The 23,678-nt window shown below is 39.6% G+C and overlaps 1 protein-coding gene across 3 annotated transcripts in view; it reads left to right on the top strand.

The window, feature by feature from the left end:
* LOC117527533 (ferritin, middle subunit-like) overlaps positions 1–23,678 on the top strand; it is a 50,346-nt gene that overhangs the window by 23,458 nt on the left and 3,210 nt on the right. The window contains exons 1-2 of one of the 3 annotated variants that reach the window (XM_034189926.1): positions 9,810–9,815; positions 21,622–21,725. The exons of the other annotated variants lie outside the window; for them this stretch is intronic. Of the exons in view, the coding sequence (XP_034045817.1) occupies positions 21,624–21,725 (102 nt within the window). The 5' untranslated portion in view covers positions 9,810–9,815; positions 21,622–21,623. Of the gene's footprint in view, positions 1–9,809; positions 9,816–21,621; positions 21,726–23,678 lie in introns of those variants that run through there. 3 annotated transcript variants of the gene reach the window in all.

The following is a 23,678-nucleotide window of genomic DNA, read 5'->3' as shown; positions in this document are numbered from 1 at the left end:
TTAGGGTCTGCTCCACACCAAGCCAACATCTCCACATCTGGAGTTGGTCCCTGGGCATCAGACTGACTGCGCAGTGCTTCGAGTGGTTGGGTTGTGTCGAAGATGGGTTAAATGCAGAGTACAAATGTTGTTGTGTTCAAAATAGCTGTGCCTTTTCTTTTTTTTTTAAAGTAAAACTCAATCTTTATAGCTTTTATTTCAATACATGCAAATGCATTGGGAACGCTGCACAGTCTACTCCAAATCAAAACATGAAATCTTTATCATGTCTATTACTTTACAGAAGGGGGGGCTTTCTAAAATGGCATTCTCCATTTTTCTTCACAAACATTTTCTACATCAACTGAAAAACGAAGATTTAGCTTTCCTGTTGAGTCATACTGAATCACTCAACCAATTAATAGTTTAATGACTGTTTCTGAGAACTGCATCATATGTTGCATGGAGTTGACCAACTTCTGGTACCTGGTACCTTCTAACCTAGGACAACTGGACTGCATTCCACAAGTCATCTGAAATTCTTGGCTTTGCCTCAAATTACATTTTTGAAGTCACTCCAAGTTTATGATTGGACTGACCACTCAATAAAGTTAATGTTCTTGGTCTGGAACCAAGATGCTGCTCACCTGCTGGTGTGTTAGGGGTCATCATCTTATTAAAATGCCAATTTCAAGGGAATTTCCTTTTCGGCATAAGGCAACACAACCTCTTCAAGTATTCTGATGTACTCAAACTGATCTGTGATCCCTGGTATGCAATAAATAGGCCCAAAGTATGAGAAAACCCATACTGTCTTCATAGTGTACCGTTGATGGAATTCCATATTTTGGGGGGAGGTTAACTATGGCCCCTAGACTACTTTGTCTCCCTAGAGTGAATAAAAAGTCTGTAGGCCACAGATCCTTCTCTTATTGTACGCTTTGTTTTTGTGGAATGATCTCCCAACTGAGATACAACAGATTCTGTGGAGACATTCAAGTCCAGGCTTAAAATGCATCTATTCTCCCTCTCATATGGCTGGCATACTGGCAAAGTATGGTACTATGCCTCCTATCCTTTTAACTCATTAGCAATGGAACAGGTCTCAGCCTCACTTCATCTAAATTCTGGGTCTGTTTGTGAAGCTTAGGGCCAGCGGCCGGCAATCACCTTAGTATTCTCTCTGCTTCCTTGTTGATTTACTGCTGGTCAACTTATACCTTAGGTGCAGTTTTTCCCGCTGACTGATTCTAATCTTTCTCTCTGTCCGAGGCACTGATCACACTGCACAAGGCTTACAGCTGCACACCACAGGGCACTGGACTGACCACAAGATGCCATGGCTGAAGCTGATGCAGCACACTGCAGTCTGCTTTTGGAATATATTCTACCAGGACGAGAGGCCCACTGATCACGTAATAGATGGACGCTGGCTTTGCACCCCAGGATGCTGGATGACCCCCTGCCTGTGGTGCCAGTGGCTGTGTGCTTATCTCAATAATGCACTTTGTTTTTGATGTTATTCTGGTTTTCTGTTTCCTGTTCAGCTTTGTAAAAACTTTGTAAAAACCTTGTAACCTTAATCCCCTTTCACACCGGGCTTGCATACAGTTGCATTGTGATGCGTATGGAGTACGCTGGAAAATTGCACAGCTTTGGCGTAGTCCCTGTGTAGGCTGTTGTGTGATTGCATTCCTAGTCTTGCTTTCAGTTGGTTACTGCCGCGTATGTAGCCCTTGCCGCTATTTTTCTGCCTCTCACAGTCCACTTCTTGCCAGCTTTTTGTTTTTTTGACATTGTTGAAATGCGCTCCATTCACTAAACGACATATGAAGGGCACACACGTTGCAGAGAGAGAGGGAGAGAGAGAGAGAGAGAGAAACCTTGCACGCTGGGGGTAAGAAATTTGGCTTCAAGAAGCTACAGACTGACACACAGATGATTCTGATACACTGGAAAAAGTCAGAAGACATTATTTCCAGGAGTTAATGGACTTTATTAATGTGCCACAATCATGAGAGAACTTAAGAAGGTGAAACTGTGTGGATCTGCAGCCGACAATCACGCATGCGTTCCATGCATGAGGAGGGAACGGTGGATATGTTCTCTCACTATTGATCTGTCCATGAGGAGTTAACCTGGACGTGGAAATGTTCTCTCACTGGCGATCGGTCTGTGAGCAGGAGTTAATGGACTTTTTATTTAACTTGCCACAATCTTAAGAGAACTGGAGGAGGTGAAAGAAAGCTACACGCTGGGCTGATGGTGCACGCGATCCGTGCATGAGAGGTGGATGCTGAACTGTTCTCTCACTGACGATCTATCCGTGAGCAGGAGTTAATGGACTTTATTTAATTTGCCACAATCTTTGCTTGGCTCACCTCTTCTTCTTCCGTGGTTTTGAAGCTTCATTGCTAGAAAAGTATCGATCAATGCAAGTATGTACTGAAAAAAGGATTTTCGTCCTGGCGTGTAGAATTGCAGAGGCTTGTTGGTGTACAATAGTGCAGTGTTGTGTAGATTTACATACAGTTGCTGAGTGTTGTGTAGACTTGCTTAAAAAACTGCGCACTTCGTGTGTCTAGCGCTCTACGCTGAAAAAATTACATATTTCATTTTCTACATCCACCTCACATAGCTCTCAGCATACTGCTGCGTAGGGGAGCAAAAACCTGCTGTAGAGCTGCTTAAACTCGGCATAGAGCTGCTTATCTCGGCGTAGTTAGTACGCCGCAATATGCAACTCTTCAATGGCCCCTGGTGTGAAAGGGGCTTTAGAATGGCCTAAGCCAGTGGTTTTTCAAACTGTGAAGCGTGGCCTTCCCTGGGGGGTGCCAGAGTTCTTCAGGGAGGGTGCAAGGGATGGTCCAGTGAAGTTGGGACGTTGTGTGAAATGTAAATAAAAACAGAATACAATGATTTGCAAATCCTCTTCAACCTATATTCAGCTGAATACGCCACAATTTAGAAGTTACAACAATGTGATTTTATGGGTAAACTTAACTGTTGTTTGGAGGATTTTCTGGATTATGAAAAACAGAGAGTATGTCCTAATGCTAAAATGAGCAAATATTTGCACAAAAACAAAAAAGTTTATCAGTTTGAACATTAAATATCTTGTTTTGTGGTGTATTCAGTTGAATATAGGTTGAAGAGGATTTGCATTGCATTCTGTTTTTATTTACATTTTACACAACGTCCCAACTTCATTGGAATTGGGGTTGTAAATCCTTCTGTTATGTTACATGATCAGTGAGTGAAAATATTGGATGATATAACTTAGTATCATCTGCAAACATTTTGCAAATTATAGTAGTTGAGTCATTAATTAATAACAAAAATAACACAGGTCCCAGCAATGACCCTTGCAGGACACCACTGCTAACACCTCTCCAGTCTGATTTAGCATTAGGACATACTCTCTGTTATTCATAATCCAGAAAATCCTCCAAACAGCAGTTAAGTTTACCCATAAAACCACATTGTTGTAACTTATAAATTGACCTGCCATGCAACAACAAAGGAATGAATGAATTTATTTTATATATGAAGATTTTGAAAGAAAACCTCAAGCAGTCAACAGCAAAATTGGGTCTGGATCATCACTTTGTCTTCCAACATGACAGCGACTCAAAACATACGCTGCATCCGGAAAGTATTCGCAGCACTTACCTTTTTTCACATTTTGTTAAGTTACAGCCTTATTCCAAAATGAATTAAATTCATTTTTCTCCTCAAAATTCTACACACAATACCCCATAATGACAACGATGGGGAAGTGTTGAGCTGCTTGGTCTTTTGACATAAAATGAATGTATGTCAGTGGTGCTGAGATGACAGATGAAAATGAAATACTTTGTTATTTTTTCTTTGTTGTACACAGAGCTATGAGGAGAAGCACAGCAAGGACAAGCAGATGGAAGCAATACCACAAGAGGAGCATTTCGATGATCAATTTCCACCTTTAGAGCCGGTGAAACCTGCAAAAGTCAAGGTCAGCACAGCGATGCCAGCCTGAGAAACCAGCTAAAGTTGAGCTCACAGCCATGCCGGCTGCTAGTCAGCCTGAGAAACCAATAGTTGAGTTGTGAACCGAGATGCAGACTACTAGACAACCTGTGAAACCAAAAGCCAAAGTCAGCACAGCAATGCCGGCCACTAAACAGCCTAAGAAACCTATAGTTGGGCTGTCCAGATTGATGCCGGCCACTAAACAGCCCGAGAAACATGTAGACCAGTTTGGCACAGTAAGGATGGCCACAAAACAGCCTGTGAAACCTGCCAGGTCAAGATCAGCACAGCAGTGATGACCACTGAATACCTGTTAGATGCTCACGAGGAGTTGGCAAAAATGAAAAAGGAGCAACATGTCTGATGGAGGAGTTGGAAGCTCTGAAAATGAATTTCAAGAATGAGCTGGCAGCTATCACAAAAAAACCCACAAGAAAGAGCTGCATGCCATGGAGGCAATCTGTCTCACAAAGCTGGAAGACCAGAAGACCAACGCTGGAGAAGAACAGAAAAAGCAAGAAGAGCAATTTCAATGAAAGCTGGAAGCTCAAACCAGTTATGCCAAAACAAGGAGCTCAAAGCAATGGAAGCAAACTTCCAAAAAGACCTCGAAGCTCAGAAGACCACTGGCAGAAGAGAATGAAAGGAAAAAGAAGCCCAATTCCAACAAAAGCTAGAAGCTCAGAGCAGGCATGACCAGAAAGTGCTAGAATCAGTGAGGGAAGAGCACAACCAAGAGTTGTGCTCTCATAGAAAGGGAAGCACACTTCTAAAAAGAGCTCGAAGCTCAAATGGCTAACACAGAAAAAGAGCTGAAGGAACAGAACACTCAATTCCAACAAAAGCTGGAAGTGACCTTCCAAAACAGGCTTACTGCTCAGAAGACCAACATCAGAAAAGAGCTGGAGGAACAAGAAGCTCGATTCTGACGAGAGCTGGAAGCTCAGAGCGATAGTGCCCAAAAAGAGTTGGAAGTACTAACGGAGGACTTCAACAAACAGCTCAGAGCAAAAGAAGTAAGCTTCCAAAGGAGCTCAAGGCTCAGAAGACCAGAGCCAGAAATGAACTGAAAGAACAAGAGCTCCACTTCAGGCAAAAGCTGAAAGACCAGGAAGCCAGCTTTGAAAAGAAGATGGAATCCAAGACAAGCCATTCTTGGGTTTATATTGCTGGTGGTAGTTGTGCTGTCATTAGTTTCTTGGGTGCAAAGTTTCTGATAAAATAACAAAAAGGTCTGAGAGAGAACTGGACAACTGTTGAAGTGAAGACTGCAGAAAATAAAATCAATTTTACAATAAATAATATGTGCTTGTTGTTTGGATTGTTTGCTTTTCACAGCTACTGTCAGAACTCTTAAGAATGTGGTCAAACTACACGGCATGCACAATTATTAGGCAAGTTGTGTTGCTTAACTACAACAATCATGTTCAGCGGTGTAGACTTTCTGTGACGCGTACACAGCAACTATGATAGCAGCCGTGACTGTCTGAGTGAACCTCAGGGATCTGTGCACAGACTCCGCCCATTCCATATGGGGGACTCTAAAGGTTGTGAGTCTTTTGATATGTGGTTGAAACGTTCATGTCTTTTTTGCTTGAAATGAAGGTAAAATGGTCAGTTTTAGTGTCTTTTGCATGTAAAACGCAAATTCCTTCATTACGCTGTCGTTTTTTTAATTAATCCATTGGACGGCAGCAGTGACAACCTGGGACACACTGAAAGTCAAAGTCAAATTTCAGACTCTGCTGATTTCTTTTTGGAATCTTTGAAATCAGACAAATAATTTGTATACGTAGTTTTCAATCTGATTGGAGCATCTTTTAATTTTTACCCCGTGTAATTTTTCAACTGACCCCTACCTGGCTGCCTATTGAAAATTCAAGTGGCCAATCATTTTTTTTTTTTTTCAAAAGAACAATGTCAAATGAGTACTTGTGCCGAAGTTGGTGCTTGTATCACCATCTGCAGGATTCCTCTGTAAATATTCTGTTATCTGCTGCACTACTTTGATTAAAACCTTTTTCTCCATTGGTTCAAATTTCTTCACGTGATTAAAAACGATCAGTCTAATTGGCTGTTGGCACGACATGATGCTCCTGCAAAGTTCAAATGCTCAGCAGAGCCTGCAGTTCTCATATTGGTCGATGACTCAAATTTAAAATCTTTCCGCACTACTAATAAACTTGTTTGCTGAAATATCTTCATCACAGTCTTTTCATTAGATTTCAAAGATGAATTTACAAAATTTAAGAAAGCAATTCCGTGCGACGGTCCACTTACGTCGGTTATGTTTCGATTTAGGCCCCATTAAAAACAAACAAACATTAATTTATCATCCTTGAGATCAGAAAAAAGTGATGAGGCAGGGAAAATTTTATTTTTATATTTTTATTTGTTTTGGTTTTTTTTTAAGTTATATCTGATACAGCCAGAGAGAAAGATTTTCTTCAAAAGAAGATGCGAAATTTCAGCTACAGTTTGCCAGAAGGCACACGGAATATAATGTGTCAGCACAGAGCTGCAGCTCCCTGAGGAAAAACTCACCTTGCTAACTAACGGGGAGTGCTGAGACCTTGACACCGAGCCCGGCTCGGTAAACTTCGGCCGTCTTCGGCCAAAGCATACTCGCCACCTAGTGGACGTGCCGGTTCTTGCACCAGCTTTACCGTCGTCAATAAATAAATATATAAATAAAATAAATTATGTGGGCCGATTTCGGCATGAGCACGGTGATGATAAACTCATGTTTTTGTTTTGTTTTGTTTTGTTGTTAGTTCTTTATCGGGCCTTAGTTTTTGTTTTTTTAAAGTCAGCGGAGATCTCTATGTAGTACTGGATCGCTCATTGGCCAGTATCTTTGAAGCAAACCGGCCGCCATATTACCACTCCTATGTCCCGCTCTTCAACGCTCTTTTTTTTTATTGATCTTTCATGAGGCGCACGTAACTTTATTCTTTGTGATTGTGTTAAAAATGCCTTCATGTGCAGCTATAAACTGCGCAAATCGCCAGATCAAAGGCTGTGGATGATCATTTCACCTATGAGTATGATTGAAATGGGAATTAATGAACAATAATTTGAAGAGTTCTCTCCCTTAAAGTAATAATAATAATAATAATAATAATAATAATAATAATAATAATAATAATAATAATAATAATAATGATAATACGTAGCTTATTAACTCAACATGTGTAGCCACATGTGTTTTGTGTTGGACGAACTATTTTAAGAATTTATTAGGTCTATTTGTGTATAGTTTTGGAGCTTTAGGTGTTGTTGCTACGAGCTTTATTACTTATATTAGGCTGAAACTCATAGAGCTGTGTGTAATAAACGTTGTCATTGCAGGGTAAAACAACTCTCCTGTAGCTAGCTAAGTGGTGTTTTATTCTTTTAGTGCAACTATTTAAAAAAAAATCCACTATTTCTGTATTATCCATCATGACTTTTGTTATCCATCCACTTTACCAATACACACACACACACACTATATATATATATATATATATATATATATATATATATATATATATATATATATATATATATATATATATATATATATATATATATATATATATATATATATATATATATATATATATATATATAAGCTTGTAATGATTCCACAACACTTGTATTAGCTTTGATTAAGGAATGATAATTTTTAGAATTGACTATTTGTCCCAGTGAGATATGAGTAAGTGAGAATAGAAGGGAAGAAAGTGCCAACGTAATAAAAGAACGAAAAAAAATCAAATAGCTAATCATGACAGGCATGGATTAGGAGAGATCAATCTTATATTATCCGAAGAACAAAAATAAGTAAATGAGAGAATCAGCTCGGTTATTACTTGAAATTGTCAACGTTCTAATAAGCTGTCTTTGTGTGGTCTGCATGAGTTGGGAGTGGCAAGATGGCCGCCAGTTTGCTTCAGCGGATTGTACGGAGTGTGTCTGTGGGCCAATGAGCTATCCAGTAATACATAGAGATCAGTGCAGTGGAGTGGCACAGACGCGCTGACACATTTTACCCATAGTGCTCTGCGGTTCTAAAAAATATGTCTTTATATAACTATTCACACAATCTGCGTGCATTGGCATTTTCACTTTACTTTGTTTGAACACAGTTTAAACCGTATGACTATAACAGGAAAAGTACAAACACAAATATTCAGTACCATAAGTAAAGCGTCTTCGCATCACTGCTGCTTTAAATACGTTGTAGCAGGATTTGTATTTTCGGTTGGTCCGATGGCAGTGGCGGCACTAATGAAAGCTAAAGTCAGATACAGTACACTGTTTCACTCATTTCACTGTCACTGTCGGCCTTGACTAACCTTTTGATCAGATGTTATCTGTTTTAATCGGTGTATTCTGAGAACAGTGGTTCCCATCTCTGGCTAAACCAGACTGCCGGCATCACAAGTGAGGATTAATGTGCTGATTTTGCTGTCATTTTGCTTCAAGTAATTTGGCACAGAATTTTAAGTAAATCAATCTATTAATGGTGGGTGTTGAGAGTAATATGTTTTGTGGGTTACTGCTTCCCTTTAGGCTTTAGTTTTTTGTTTGTTTGTTTTTTTTTTGTTTGTTTGGTTTTTTTAAGAGGAGACACTCGTGCGGAAAAGGAAGGCGGGGACCAGCCACAGACTGACCAACCAGAACGAAAAGCTGCGCTGGTCCCTCTTACCCATGGTGCTCCGCAGTTCTACAAAATGTAGTTAAGCCCTTATAAAAATAGCAACATTATGGCTGTGTTAAAAGTACTTAAGAATTTTGTCACCAAATGTTTCTGACAAACTTGAAATAAATGTTCTAAGCGTCATATGTTCATATGTTAATGTTCAACATTAATGTAAATTAATTAATTAATAATTAATGTTAATGTTTAACATATGTTCATGTTATGTGGGCCGCTGAAGAGGAGGTACTGCTGGCCCACCACCAGTCGGCGCCCTGCTTGGAGTGCGGGCTTCAAGCATGAGAGGGCGCCAGAGCTATTGGAAGTGACAGCTGTCACCTGTCAACCTCACCAGCTGTCTCTCATTAACCTCCTTACAAGAAGCGGATCACAACTCCACCTTCTCGCCGAGAAATCGTCTACCACAAAGGTAATTTCTCTGCTGACTTATCGATTGTCTAAACTTTGTTCTGTGTGCAGCCGCATTCCTGTGGTGATCCAGAAGAGGGACCAACAGGAGCTGCACGAGAGAAACGTATCTGGAGGTGGAGGTTTTCCCTCCCAGAGACTTTGAGTGTAAAGGTTGCTGGGTGTGAGGACTCACACTCACCTCCTTCTGTGTCTTCTTTGCCAGCAGTACCAGGGCCGACAACGGAGGACAGAGACCACCTGGGGATTCAGGACTTGGCGGCTCCGGTGTTCTTCAGGCCGTTGGTGGTGGAAGCGGTGTGGGCCCCGGCTCCTCGTTCATCAGAGGTCTCCTATCTTCGAGCCTGCCCACTGTCCTCTTGTATACAATTGGCACCTGTTATTTCTGTTTGTATTCCGTTGTGTACTTTCGCAACATTAAATTGTTACTCCTTTTCTTATCCATTGTCCGTTTACTTGCGCCCCCTGTTGTGGGTCCGTGTTACGACACCTTCCTAACAGTTCATATGTTAAGGTTCATATGTTAATGGACTTAATGATAACATGGAAGACGACATTCTCAACATGAGACAACAAAGTAGAGCTGCAACAATGTGACAATTTTGTAATCTTTGTTCTACATTCATTAAATAATTCTCAAATGGGTAAAAGGTGTTCAAAGTTGAAAGTAGTCAAATGTGAGCAAATAGCAAATCTTAACTCCAGCAAAGTCCAATGATTTTAACTTAAGAGTACAAAAAGTGCTGTCCAGATGGAAGCCTGGGGAAAAAAAATTACCCATCAGCTGAAAGGAAAGACAGGAAATGAAATACAAAGTCTTACCTGAATCCCACTTGCCATCTGTTGGTCTCAACAACTCGCAATAAAAATGGCTATAATTTTAGCGTCCTTGAAATTTAAGCAATGTCTGTGCTAATATAAGCATTTGTTTTAGAAGATTTGAATGTCACCCAGCAATCATTCAACTGCCAGTCTCTAAATAAAACTGCAAAATCAATTTTGCCTCCTGAGGTACTGATATAATTGAATTATCTGGTTTAATTTGGTAGCATTTGAGTCTTGTTTGAATCGTCACATTTAATCTGGTCATAGGGACCCAAACTACATGTTACTCAGCTGTGGCTTATAAAATTCTTGACTGTAGGGAGATGTGTTGGATTTTCAGTCCTTAACTGGTTGTTTGAAAGCCAGGTGTATAATCGATGGGAAATATTTGTACTATTTTGAGAAACTTAGCACTTTCATGTGTAGTTGTCCAGGTTAACTGAGCTTTATACTGTTTATTCTTTTATCAAGGCAAAAATGCTTAGTCATTTATTTTGAATGAAGAAATAAAACAAACCTGATGCCATTACCGCTGCTCCATCAGCTCACTGTCTGATTGGCTGAATTCTCAAACAGCCCCGCCCACTTAGGTGTGGTGTATAAATACGTAGAACTGTCATTGGTGTTTTCTAGAGGTGGTCGATACTGGGAATTTTGGCATTGATCTGATACCAAGTAAATACAGGCCCAGTATCGCTGATATTGATACCGATACTGATACTTTTCATATTTAAGCTTCATAGACCCAAAGGATCCAAAAGACCTAGGATAGAATTTTGCCAAGCATTGTACGTGACAACAAAATACTTTATCACAATCAACATTTTTGTTTAAAAAAATATCACTCAAAACAACTTCAAACAAAATCTCCTGAGGTAGAGGGCTGACAAACCACAATACAAGGGTGCGCTGGGGTAAAAACAGCAAGAATGGTAACAAAGGTCAGCATTAGTTTGTACAGGGGTCAGATGTTAAAGTTGCTCTAAATATTGTAAAATGTGATGCAAATTATTGGTTGAATTAATAGGGTTTTAAAAGGAATAATTTGCACTTAGTTATCATGTTACAGGGTAACATATGTCACATGTCATAGAATCCAATGGACGTCGACATTTACCTTGCAGACCAAGAATTCAACACAGTCAAAACTATTTCATTTATTAATCCTATTAGTTCAACCAATAATTTGCACCACTTTTTACCAAAATTGGAGCAACTTTAACTTTTGACCCTTGTACAAACTGAAATTGACCTCTGTCACCATTCTTGTTGTTTTTACCCCATAACTCCATAACATTCAGTCATAGATAGTCCAAACTATACCTTTTTGGTATCGTTGTGATCAGACAAATAATGTGGTATAGCTTTCAATATGATTGGAGCATTTTTAAATTTTGACCCCTGTGTAATTCTTCAATTAACCCCTACCTGGCCACCTACTGAAAATTCAAGTGGCTACTCAGTTTTTTCAAAAGAGTAATGTCTAAGGAGTATTTGTGCCAACTTTGGTGCTTCTTTCCAGAAATGAACAATTGTTACCGTTATCTGCTCCACTACTGGGTGGCAAGAGCTAAATGCAGAAGCACCTTAGTATCCTTTGACCAAATGTTTGACAAATTCTAAATAAATATTTTGAGCTGCAGTTGTCTGCATCTATATATTTAAGTTTTCAATAGAGCATCCAGTGTAACACTCTAAGGTATTTTTAAAGACCTGCATTATTTCAATGTAGACTGGCACACAAAACTTTGTTGCCACAGGGTGGCAGTATTTCCTAATCGCTACAGTGGCCCTCGATATACAGGGCTGCCTACATTAACTTGCCTACCAATAAAATTCAACATGATGGCACGATTGCCTCACGTCAAGAAGGTTCTGGGATCACTCCCCTCCTTCCTGTGAGGACACTCCATGGATCATCTCCCTTATTTAGGGTCTGCTCCACACCAAGCCAACATCTCCACATCTGGAGTTGGTCCCTGGGCATCAGACTGACTGCGCAGTGCTTCGAGTGGTTGGGTTGTGTCGAAGATGGGTTAAATGCAGAGTACAAATGTTGTTGTGTTCAAAATAGCTGTGCCTTTTCTTTTTTTTTTTTAAAGTAAAACTCAATCTTTATAGCTTTTATTTCAATACATGCAAATGCATTGGGAACGCTGCACAGTCTACTCCAAATCAAAACATGAAATCTTTATCATGTCTATTACTTTACAGAAGGGGGGGCTTTCTAAAAATGGCATTCTCCATTTTTCTTCACAAACATTTTCTACATCAACTGAAAAATGAAGATTTAGCTTTCCTGTTGAGTCATACTGAATCACTCAACCAATTAATAGTTTAATGACTGTTTCTGAGAACTGCATCACATGTTGCATGGAGCTGACCAACTTCTGGTACCTGGTACCTTCTAACCTAGGACAACTGGACTGCATTCCACAAGTCATCTGAAATTCTTGGCTTTGCCTCAAATTACATTTTCGAAGTCACTCCAAGTTTATGATTGGACTGACCACTCCATAAAGTTAATGTTCTTGGTCTGGAACCAAGATGCTGCTCACCTGCTGGTGTGTTAGGGGTCATCATCTTATTAAAATGCCAATTTCAAGGGAATTTCCTTTTCGGCATAAGGCAACACAACCTCTTCAAGTATTCTGATGTACTCAAACTGATCTGTGATCCCTGGTATGCAATAAATAGGCCCAAAGTATGAGAAAACCCATACTGTCTTCATAGTGTACCGTTGATGGAATTCCATATTTTGGGGGGAGGTTAACTATGGCCCCTAGACTACTTTGTCTCCCTAGAGTGAATAAAAAGTCTGTAGGCCACAGATCCTTCTCTTATTGTACGCTTTGTTTTTGTGGAATGATCTCCCAACTGAGATACAACAGATTCTGTGGAGACATTCAAGTCCAGGCTTAAAATGCATCTATTCTCCCTCTCATATGGCTGGCATACTGGCAAAGTATGGTACTATGCCTCCTATCCTTTTAACTCATTAGCAATGGAACAGGTCTCAGCCTCACTTCATCTAAATTCTGGGTCTGTTTGTGAAGCTTAGGGCCAGCGGCCGGCAATCACCTTAGTATTCTCTCTGCTTCCTTGTTGATTTACTGCTGGTCAACTTATACCTTAGGTGCAGTTTTTCCCGCTGACTGATTCTAATCTTTCTCTCTGTCCGAGGCACTGATCACACTGCACAAGGCTTACAGCTGCACACCACAGGGCACTGGACTGACCACAAGATGCCATGGCTGAAGCTGATGCAGCACACTGCAGTCTGCTTTTGGAATATATTCTACCAGGACGAGAGGCCCACTGATCACGTAATAGATGGACGCTGGCTTTGCACCCCAGGATGCTGGATGACCCCCTGCCTGTGGTGCCAGTGGCTGTGTGCTTATCTCAATAATGCACTTTGTTTTTGATGTTATTCTGGTTTTCTGTTTCCTGTTCAGCTTTGTAAAAACTTTGTAAAAACTTTGTAAAAACCTTGTAACCTTAATCCCCTTTCACACCAGGCTTACATACAGTTGCATTGTGATGCGTATGGAGTACGCTGGAAAATTGCACAGCTTTGGCGTAGTCCCTGTGTAGGCTGTTGTGTGATTGCATTCCTAGTCTTGCTTTCAGTTGGTTACTGCCGCGTATGTAGCCCTTGCCGCTATTTTTCTGCCTCTCACAGTCCACTTCTTGCCAGCTTTTTGTTTTTTGTTTTTTTGACATTGTTGAAATGCGCTCCATTCACTAAACGACATATGAAGGGCACACACGTTGCAGAGAGAGAGGGAGAGAGAGAGAGAGAGAGAAACCTTGCACGCTGGGGGTAAGAAATTTGGCTTCAAGAAGCTACAGACTGACACACAGATGATTCTGATACACTGGAAAAAGTCAGAAGACATTATTTCCAGGAGTTAATGGACTTTATTAATGTGCCACAATCATGAGAGAACTTAAGAAAGTGAAACTGTGTGGATCTGCAGCCGACAATCACGCATGCGTTCCATGCATGAGGAGGGAACGGTGGATATGTTCTCTCACTATTGATCTGTCCATGAGGAGTTAACCTGGACGTGGAAATGTTCTCTCACTGGCGATCGGTCTGTGAGCAGGAGTTAATGGACTTTTTATTTAACTTGCCACAATCTTAAGAGAACTGGAGGAGGTGAAAGAAAGCTACACGCTGGGCTGATGGTGCACGCGATCCGTGCATGAGAGGTGGATGCTGAACTGTTCTCTCACTGACGATCTATCCGTGAGCAGGAGTTAATGGACTTTATTTAATTTGCCACAATCTTTGCTTGGCTCACCTCTTCTTCTTCCGTGGTTTTGAAGCTTCATTGCTAGCAAAGTATCGATCAATGCAAGTATGTACTGAAAAAAGGATTTTCGTCCTGGCGTGTAGAATTGCAGAGGCTTGTTGGTGTACAATAGTGCAGTGTTGTGTAGATTTACATACAGTTGCTGAGTGTTGTGTAGACTTGCTTAAAAACTGCGCACTTCGTGTGTCTAGCGCTCTACGCTGAAAAAATTACATATTTCATTTTCTACATCCACCTCACATAGCTCTCAGCATACTGCTGCGTAGGGGAGCAAAAACCTGCTGTAGAGCTGCTTAAACTCGGCATAGAGCTGCTTATCTCGGCGTAGTTAGTACGCCGCAATATGCAACTCTTCAATGGCCCCTGGTGTGAAAGGGGCTTTAGAATGGCCTAAGCCAGTGGTTTTCAAACTGTGAAGCGTGGCCTTCCCTGGGGGGTGCCAGAGTTCTTCAGGGAGGGTGCAAGGGATGGTCCAGTGAAGTTGGGACGTTGTGTGAAATGTAAATAAAAACAGAATACAATGATTTGCAAATCCTCTTCAACCTATATTCAGCTGAATACGCCACAATTTAGAAGTTACAACAATGTGATTTTATGGGTAAACTTAACTGTTGTTTGGAGGATTTTCTGGATTATGAAAAACAGAGAGTATGTCCTAATGCTAAAATGAGCAAATATTTGCACAAAAACAAAAAAGTTTATCAGTCTGAACATTAAATATCTTGTCTTTGTGGTGTATTCAGTTGAATATAGGTTGAAGAGGATTTGCATTGCATTCTGTTTTTATTTACATTTTACACAACGTCCCAACTTCATTGGAATTGGGGTTGTAAATCCTTCTGTTATGTTACATGATCAGTGAGTGAAAATATTGGATGATATAACTTAGTATCATCTGCAAACATTTTGCAAATTATAATAGTTGAGTCATTAATTAATAACAAAAATAACACAGGTCCCAGCAATGACCCTTGCAGGACACCACTGCTAACACCTCTCCAGTCTGATTTAGCATTAGGACATACTCTCTGTTTTTCATAAACCGGCCACTAAACAGCCTAAGAAACCTATAGTTGGGCTGTCCAGATTGATGCCGGCCACTAAACAGCCCGAGAAACATGTAGACCAGTTTGGCACAGTAAGGATGGCCACAAAACAGCCTGTGAAACCTGCCAGGTCAAGATCAGCACAGCAGTGATGACCACTGAATACCTGTTAGATGCTCACGAGGAGTTGGCAAAAATGAAAAAGGAGCAACATGTCTGATGGAGGAGTTGGAAGCTCTGAAAATGAATTTCAAGAATGAGCTGGCAGCTATCACAAAAAAAAACCCACAAGAAAGAGCTGCATGCCATGGAGGCAATCTGTCTCACAAAGCTGGAAGACCAGAAGACCAACGCTGGAGAAGAACAGAAAAAGCAAGAAGAGCAATTTCAATGAAAGCTGGAAGCTCAAACCAGTTATGCCAAAACAAGGAGCTCAAAGCAATGGAAGCAAACTTCCAAAAAGAGCTCGAAGCTCAGAAGACCACTGGCAGAAGAGAATGAAAGGAAAAAGAAGCCCAATTCCAACAAAAGCTAGAAGCTCAGAGCAGGCATGACCAGAAAGTGCTAGAATCAGTGAGGGAAGAGCACAACCAAGAGTTGTGCTCTCATAGAAAGGGAAGCACACTTCTAAAAAGAGCTCAAAGCTCAAATGGCTAACACAGAAAAAGAGCTGAAGGAACAGAACACTCAATTCCAACAAAAGCTGGAAGTGACCTTCCAAAACAGGCTTACTGCTCAGAAGACCAACATCAGAAAAGAGCTGGAGGAACAAGAAGCTCGATTCTGACGAGAGCTGGAAGCTCAGAGCGATAGTGCCCAAAAAGAGTTGGAAGTACTAACGGAGGACTTCAACAAACAGCTCAGAGCAAAAGAAGTAAGCTTCCAAAGGAGCTCAAGGCTCAGAAGACCAGAGCCAGAAATGAACTGAAAGAACAAGAGCTCCACTTCAGGCAAAAGCTGAAAGACCAGGAAGCCAGCTTTGAAAAGAAGATGGAATCCAAGACAAGCCATTCTTGGGTTTATATTGCTGGTGGTAGTTGTGCTGTCATTAGTTTCTTGGGTGCAAAGTTTCTGATAAAATAACAAAAAGGTCTGAGAGAGATCTGGACAACTGTTGAAGTGAAGACTGCAGAAAATAAAATCAATTTTACAATAAATAATATGTGCTTGTTGTTTGGATTGTTTGCTTTTCACAGCTACTGTCAGAACTCTTAAGAATGTGGTCAAACTACACGGCATGCACAATTATTAGGCAAGTTGTGTTGCTTAACTACAACAATCATGTTCAGCGGTGTAGACTTTCTGTGACACGTACACAGCAACTATGATAGCAGCCGTGACTGTCTGAGTGAACCTCAGGGATCTGTGCACAGACTCCGCCCATTCCATATGGGGGACTCTAAAGGTTGTGTCTTTTGATATGTGGTTGAAACGTTCATGTCTTTTTTGCTTGAAATGAAGGTAAAATGGTCAGTTTTAGTGTCTTTTGCATGTAAAACGCAAATTCCTTCATTACGCTGTCGTTTTTTTAATTAATCCATTGGACGGCAGCAGTGACAACCTGGGACACACTGAAAGTCAAAGTCAAATTTCAGACTCTGCTGATTTCTTTTTGGAATCTTTGAAATCAGACAAATAATTTGTATACGTAGTTTTCAATCTGATTGGAGCATCTTTTAATTTTTACCCCGTGTAATTTTTCAACTGACCCCTACCTGGCTGCCTATTGAAAATTCAAGTGGCCAATCATTTTTTTTTTTTTTTCAAAAGAACAATGTCAAATGAGTACTTGTGCCGAAGTTGGTGCTTGTATCACCATCTGCAGGATTCCTCTGTAAATATTCTGTTATCTGCTGCACTACTTTGATTAAAACCTTTTTCTCCATTGGTTCAAATTTCTTCACGTGATTAAAAACGATCAGTCTAATTGGCTGTTGGCACGACATGATGCTCCTGCAAAGTTCAAATGCTCAGCAGAGCCTGCAGTTCTCATATTGGTCGATGACTCAAATTTAAAATCTTTCCGCACTACTAATAAACTTGTTTGCTGAAATATCTAGATTTCAAAGATGAATTTACAAAATTTAAGAAAGCAATTCCGTGCGACGGTCCACTTACGTCGGTTATGTTTCGATTTAGGCCCCATTAAAAACAAACAAACATTAATTTATCATCCTTGAGATCAGAAAAAAGTGATGAGGCAGGGAAAATTTTTATTTTTATATTTTTATTTGTTTTGGGTTTTTTTTAAAGTTATATCTGATACAGCCAGAGAGAAAGATTTTCTTCAAAAGAAGATGCGAAATTTCAGCTACAGTTTGCCAGAAGGCACACGGAATATAATGTGTCAGCACAGAGCTGCAGCTCCCTGAGGAAAAACTCACCTTGCTAACTAACGGGGAGTGCTGAGACCTTGACACCGAGCCCGGCTCGGTAAACTTCGGCCGTCTTCGGCCAAAGCATACTCGCCACCTAGTGGACGTGCCGGTTCTTGCACCAGCTTTACCGTCGTCAATAAATAAATATATAAATAAAATAAATTATGTGGGCCGATTTCGGCATGAGCACGGTGATGATAAACTCATGTTTTTGTTTTGTTTTGTTTTGTTGTTAGTTCTTTATCGGGCCTTAGTTTTTGTTTTTTTAAAGTCAGCGGAGATCTCTATGTAGTACTGGATCGCTCATTGGCCAGTATCTTTGAAGCAAACCGGCCGCCATATTACCACTCCTATGTCCCGCTCTTCAACGCTCTTTTTTTTATTGATCTTTCATGAGGCGCACGCAACTTTATTCTTTGTGATTGTGTTAAAAATGCCTTCATGTGCAGCTATAAACTGCGCAAATCGCCAGATCAAAGGCTGTGGATGATCATTTCACCTATGAGTATGATTGAAATGGGAATTAATGAACAATAATTTGAAGAGTTCTCTCCCTTAAAGTAATAATAATAATAATAATAATAATAATAATAATAATAATAATAATAATAATAATAATAATAATAATAATAATGATAATACGTAGCTTATTAACTCAACATGTGTAGCCACATGTGTTTTGTGTTGGATGAACTATTTTAAGAATTTATTAGGTCTATTTGTGTATAGTTTTGGAGCTTTAGGTGTTGTTGCTACGAGCTTTATTACTTATATTAGGCTGAAACTCATAGAGCTGTGTGTAATAAACGTTGTCATTGCAGGGTAAAACAACTCTCCTGTAGCTAGCTAAGTGGTGTTTTATTCTTTTAGTGCAACTATTTAAAAAAAAAATCCACTATTTCTGTATTATCCATCATGAGTTTTGTTATCCATCCACTTTTGTTCATGCATGGTACCAATACACACACACACACACACACACACACACACACACACACACACACACACTATATATATATATATATATATATATATATATATATATATATATAAAAGCTTGCTAATGATTCCACAACACTTGTATTAGCTTTGATTAAGGAATGATAATTTTTAGAATTGACTATTTGTCCCAGTGAGATATGAGTAAGTGAGAATAGAAGGGAAGAAAGTGCCAACGTAATAAAAGAACGAAAAAAATCAAATAGCTAATCATGACAGGCATGGATTAGGAGAGATCAATCTTATATTATCCGAAGAACAAAAATAAGTAAATGAGAGAATCAGCTCGGTTATTACTTGAAATTGTCAACGTTCTAATAAGCTGTCTTTGTGTGGTCTGCATGAGTTGGGAGTGGCAAGATGGCCGCCAGTTTGCTTCAGCGGATTGTACGGAGTGTGTCTGTGGGCCAACGAGCTATCCAGTAATACATAGAGATCAGTGCAGTGGAGTGGCACAGACGCGCTGACACATTTTACCCATAGTGCTCTGCGGTTCTAAAAAATATGTCTTTATATAACTATTCACACAATCTGCGTGCATTGGCATTTTCACTTTACTTTGTTTGAACACAGTTTAAACCGTATGACTATAACAGGAAAAGTACAAACACAAATATTCAGTACCATAAGTAAAGCGTCTTCGCATCACTGCTGCTTTAAATACGTTGTAGCAGGATTTGTATTTTCGGTTGGTCCGATGGCAGTGGCGGCACTAATGAAAGCTAAAGTCAGATACAATACACTGTTTCACTCATTTCACTGTCACTGTCGGCCTTGACTAACCTTTTGATCAGATGTTATCTGTTTTAATCGGTGTATTCTGAGAACAGTGGTTCCCATCTCTGGCTAAACCAGACTGCCGGCATCACAAGTGAGGATTAATGTGCTGATTTTGCTGTCATTTTGCTTCAAGTAATTTGGCACAGAATTTTAAGTAAATCAATCTATTAATGGTGGGTGTTGAGAGTAATATGTTTTGTGGGTTACTGCTTCCCTTTAGGCTTTAGTTTTTTTTTTTTTTTGTCGTTTTTTTTTTGTTTTGTTTTTTTAAGAGGAGACACTCGTGCGGAAAAGGAAGGCGGGGACCAGCCACAGACTGACCAACCAGAACGAAAAGCTGCGCTGGTCCCTCTTACCCATGGTGCTCCGCAGTTCTACAAAATGTAAAGCCCTTATAAAAATAGCAACATTATGGCTGTGTTAAAAGTACTTAAGAATTTTGTCACCAAATGTTTCTGACAAACTTGAAATAAATGTTCTAAGCGTCATATGTTCATATGTTAATGTTCAACATTAATGTAAATTAATCAATTAATTAATTAATTAATAATGAATGTTAATGTTTAACATATGTTCATATGTTAAGGTTCATATGTTAATGGACTTAATGATAACATGGAAGACGACATTCTCAACATGAGACAACAAAGTAGAGCTGCAACAATGTGACAATTTTGTAATCTTTGTTCTACATTCATTAAATAATTCTCAAATGGGTAAAAGGTGTTCAAAGTTGAAAATAGTCAAATGTGAGCAAATAGCAAATCTTGACTCCAGCAAAGTCCAATGATTTTAACTTAAGAGTACAAAAAGTGCTGTCCAGATGGAAGCCTGGGGAAAAAAATTACCCATCAGTTGAAAGGAAAGACAGGAAATGAAATACAAAGTCTTACCTGAATCCCACTTGCCATCTGTTGGTCTCAACAACTCGCAATAAAAATGGCTATAATTTTAGCGTCCTTGAAATTTAAGCAATGTCTGTGCTAATATAAGCATTTGTTTTAGAAGATTTGAATGTCACCCTGCAATCATTCAACTGCCAGTCTCTAAATAAAACTGCAAAATCAATTTTGCCTCCTGAGGTACTGATATAATTGAATTATCTGGTTTAATTTGGTAGCATTTGAGTCTTGTTTGAATCGTCACATTTAATCTGGTCATAGGGACCCAAACTACATGTTACTCAGCTGTGGCTTATAAAATTCTTGACTGTAGGGAGATGTGTTGGATTTTCAGTCCTTAACTGGTTGTTTGAAAGCCAGGTGTATAATCGATGGGAAATATTTGTACTATTTTGAGAAACTTAGCACTTTCATGTGTAGTTGTCCAGGTTAACTGAGCTTTATACTGTTTATTCTTTTATCAAGGCAAAAATGCTTAGTCATTTATTTTGAATGAAGAAATAAAACAAACCTGATGCCATTACCGCTGCTCCATCAGCTCACTGTCTGATTGGCTGAATTCTCAAACAGCCCCGCCCACTTAGGTGTGGTGTATAAATACGTAGAACTGTCATTGGTGTTTTCTAGAGGTGGTCGATACTGGGAATTTTGGCATTGATCTGATACCAAGTAAATACAGGCCCAGTATCGCTGATATTGATACCGATACTGATACTTTTCATATTTAAGCTTCATAGACCCAAAGGATCCAAAAGACCTAGGATAGAATTTTGCCAAGCATTGTACGTGACAACAAAATACTTTATCACAATCAACATTTTTGTTTAAAAAAATATCACTCAACACAACTTAAAACAAAATCTCCTGAGGTAGAGGGCTGACAAACCACAATACAAGGGTGCACTGCTCCGTGTTGTGTGACACAGCGTAGCGCTGCTCTTACAGACAGAGAGTAGACTTTGATTAATCTGTGTGCGTAGCAGTCAGTGCATGCAGGAGAGAAAAAAGCTTGAGTATTGATTTTTTTACACAAGGATCGTTCAATATCAATACCAGCGTTGGTATCGATATTATCGATATTAGGATCGGATCGGATATTAGGACCTCTAGTGTTTTCACATCAGCTGAGTAGAACAACATGAGTTCTTTTTTTAACCGCATTTGAACAGAACTCTTGCTTTTGTTACTTTACAACTATATGTTCCAGTAAGTACAGCAGTTTGGTTTTTAAATAAAAAAAAAACAAAAACAAAAAAAAACAAGAAATGGAGTCTCAGGTTCGTCAGAACTTCCACCATGAGTGTGAGGCCGCCGTCAACCGGATGATCAACATGGAGCTGTTTGCCTCATACACCTACACTTCCATGGTGAGAAAGAATTAGGTTACAAGAATTTCAATTCCAGTGTCTAGCTATGTTGGTGTACTTAAAGTGATGTGATGCCAGAACTTCATCAACGGCATACCATTACAAGAAGTTTTAACATTTAGTTGCTGGACTGGATTTTCTTTAATGGCATTTTGACTAGTCAAAGATCTCCAGAGCATCTTCTAAGGGCATTAAAAGACTGTCTGAAGATTTGGCTTTATCTTGAATGGCGGCTGAATTGGAACCCAACCCAGTGGTTTGCAGTTCAGCTTGAATCCCGCTGGAGTCGGGTTTGTGTGTGGTTTGAATCCCTGCTAGCTCAGGACCGTGACCTCCAACTACGTCCATGCACCCACAGTGTCTCCTCCTCCAGTAAAGCAAATGACTTTTCTGTGTGGTGCCTTATCACCACACAGAAACGCACACTCGCTCGTCCAGATGTCAGAATCTGAAAACCGTCACCACAGTTGTTGCAGCAGAATTTGTCTGCAATGACAGACTTCAGGTTAGTCACTTTTTAAGAGGTTATAAGTTAATTCCTTTAAGACATCACATAACTTGCTTAAAGCCTGGTAACACTGCAAATAATCCAACAAGCTGTCTGTTATTCCTCCTTAGCAAATAAAATACAGGCAGGTTGTCTCTGCCCCTCCTGCCAGCAGAAACATCCCAGTGTGCGCGGCTTGACCCATGTTTAAAACAATCCACTTTAAACCCAATTTGCATTGTTCATATATTCAGGGGGGGAAGTGTCTGGCTGGAGTGGGATGGGGGCCGAATCCTGCACCAGCCAAACTCCCAACCCCAGTCTGAATGGGGTCTAAAATCTGGAAAACTGCCTTGATTTTTATTTGGGAACTGTAGCTTCAGGTTGTCTTCTGGTGTTGTTTATGTCCAACTCTATGTAGTTTGCATCAACCTTTTTATATATGTTCTGTCATGTCCCTGTGTACTCTCCTATACTGCAGGCTATGAATATTATTAACAAGGTATGTTCTCAGTCTTGTCCTTGTAAAAGTTTTATGCCTTAAACTACTCCCAAAAATGCATCTAACACATCTTTAAAACTTCAGATTGCTGATTTCAATGTAAAGCAGACTTATGCTATTCAACTCATTCCAGAAAGGGTTGAGAGGGTGCTAGAGGTGGGCGATACCGGGAATTTTGGTATTGATCCGATACCCAGTAAATACAGGCCCAGTATACCCGATATCGATATCAATACCGATACCGATACTGATACTTTTACGTATTTAAGCTTCGTAGATCCTAAGGATCTCTATTGCCGCTATTTGTTAACAGATTTTAATAAAAGTAGGCTTGTTTTAAAGCCCTTTAATTGATCTTTCTAATTAACCCATACATGCCTGGGTAGAAAAACAATGTTTTATGTAAAGTGTGGACATTTGGGGAATTTACTATGGGTTTTTTTTTTCCTGTTATCATAATTCTCAATGGATTTTTATAAATAAAGCCTTGTAAGTTGTATTCAAGCTGATTAAAAGCTTGGATAAAAAAATCCATATGTATTAAAATATAAATCTGAAGTGTGCCTTGCCATTGTGGTCATTTACCTTGCTGCTTTTTCCACTGTAATATTACTGCTAGTCTTTTAATGACAACAACATATATATGATTTTTACTAGCATTTTATTACAAGTAGATATAAAGCCATTCGCCATTCACCATCCCTGGTTCTCAAGACCAGGCACCTAAGTGGCTCTACTCTACTCTTTTCTACTCTCCTATTTTACTCTTCCTTTTTAGATATATATCCACCCTAATGGCCGCCGTGCGGCACGCCGCTAGTCACGTGATGTCCATTCCAGTCTATATTTCCATGCTTCACACCACTATGTGGTATATATATATATATATATATATATATATATATATATATATATATATATATATATACGAGATCTGTCAATAAAGTATAGGTCCTTTTTATTT

The sequence above is a fragment of the Thalassophryne amazonica genome, chromosome 16 (assembly GCF_902500255.1).
Source record: "Thalassophryne amazonica chromosome 16, fThaAma1.1, whole genome shotgun sequence".
Classification (NCBI taxonomy): Eukaryota; Metazoa; Chordata; class Actinopteri; order Batrachoidiformes; family Batrachoididae; genus Thalassophryne; species Thalassophryne amazonica.
Note: the sequence above shows the minus strand (reverse complement) of the source record. Positions and strands in the feature narration are given on the sequence as shown.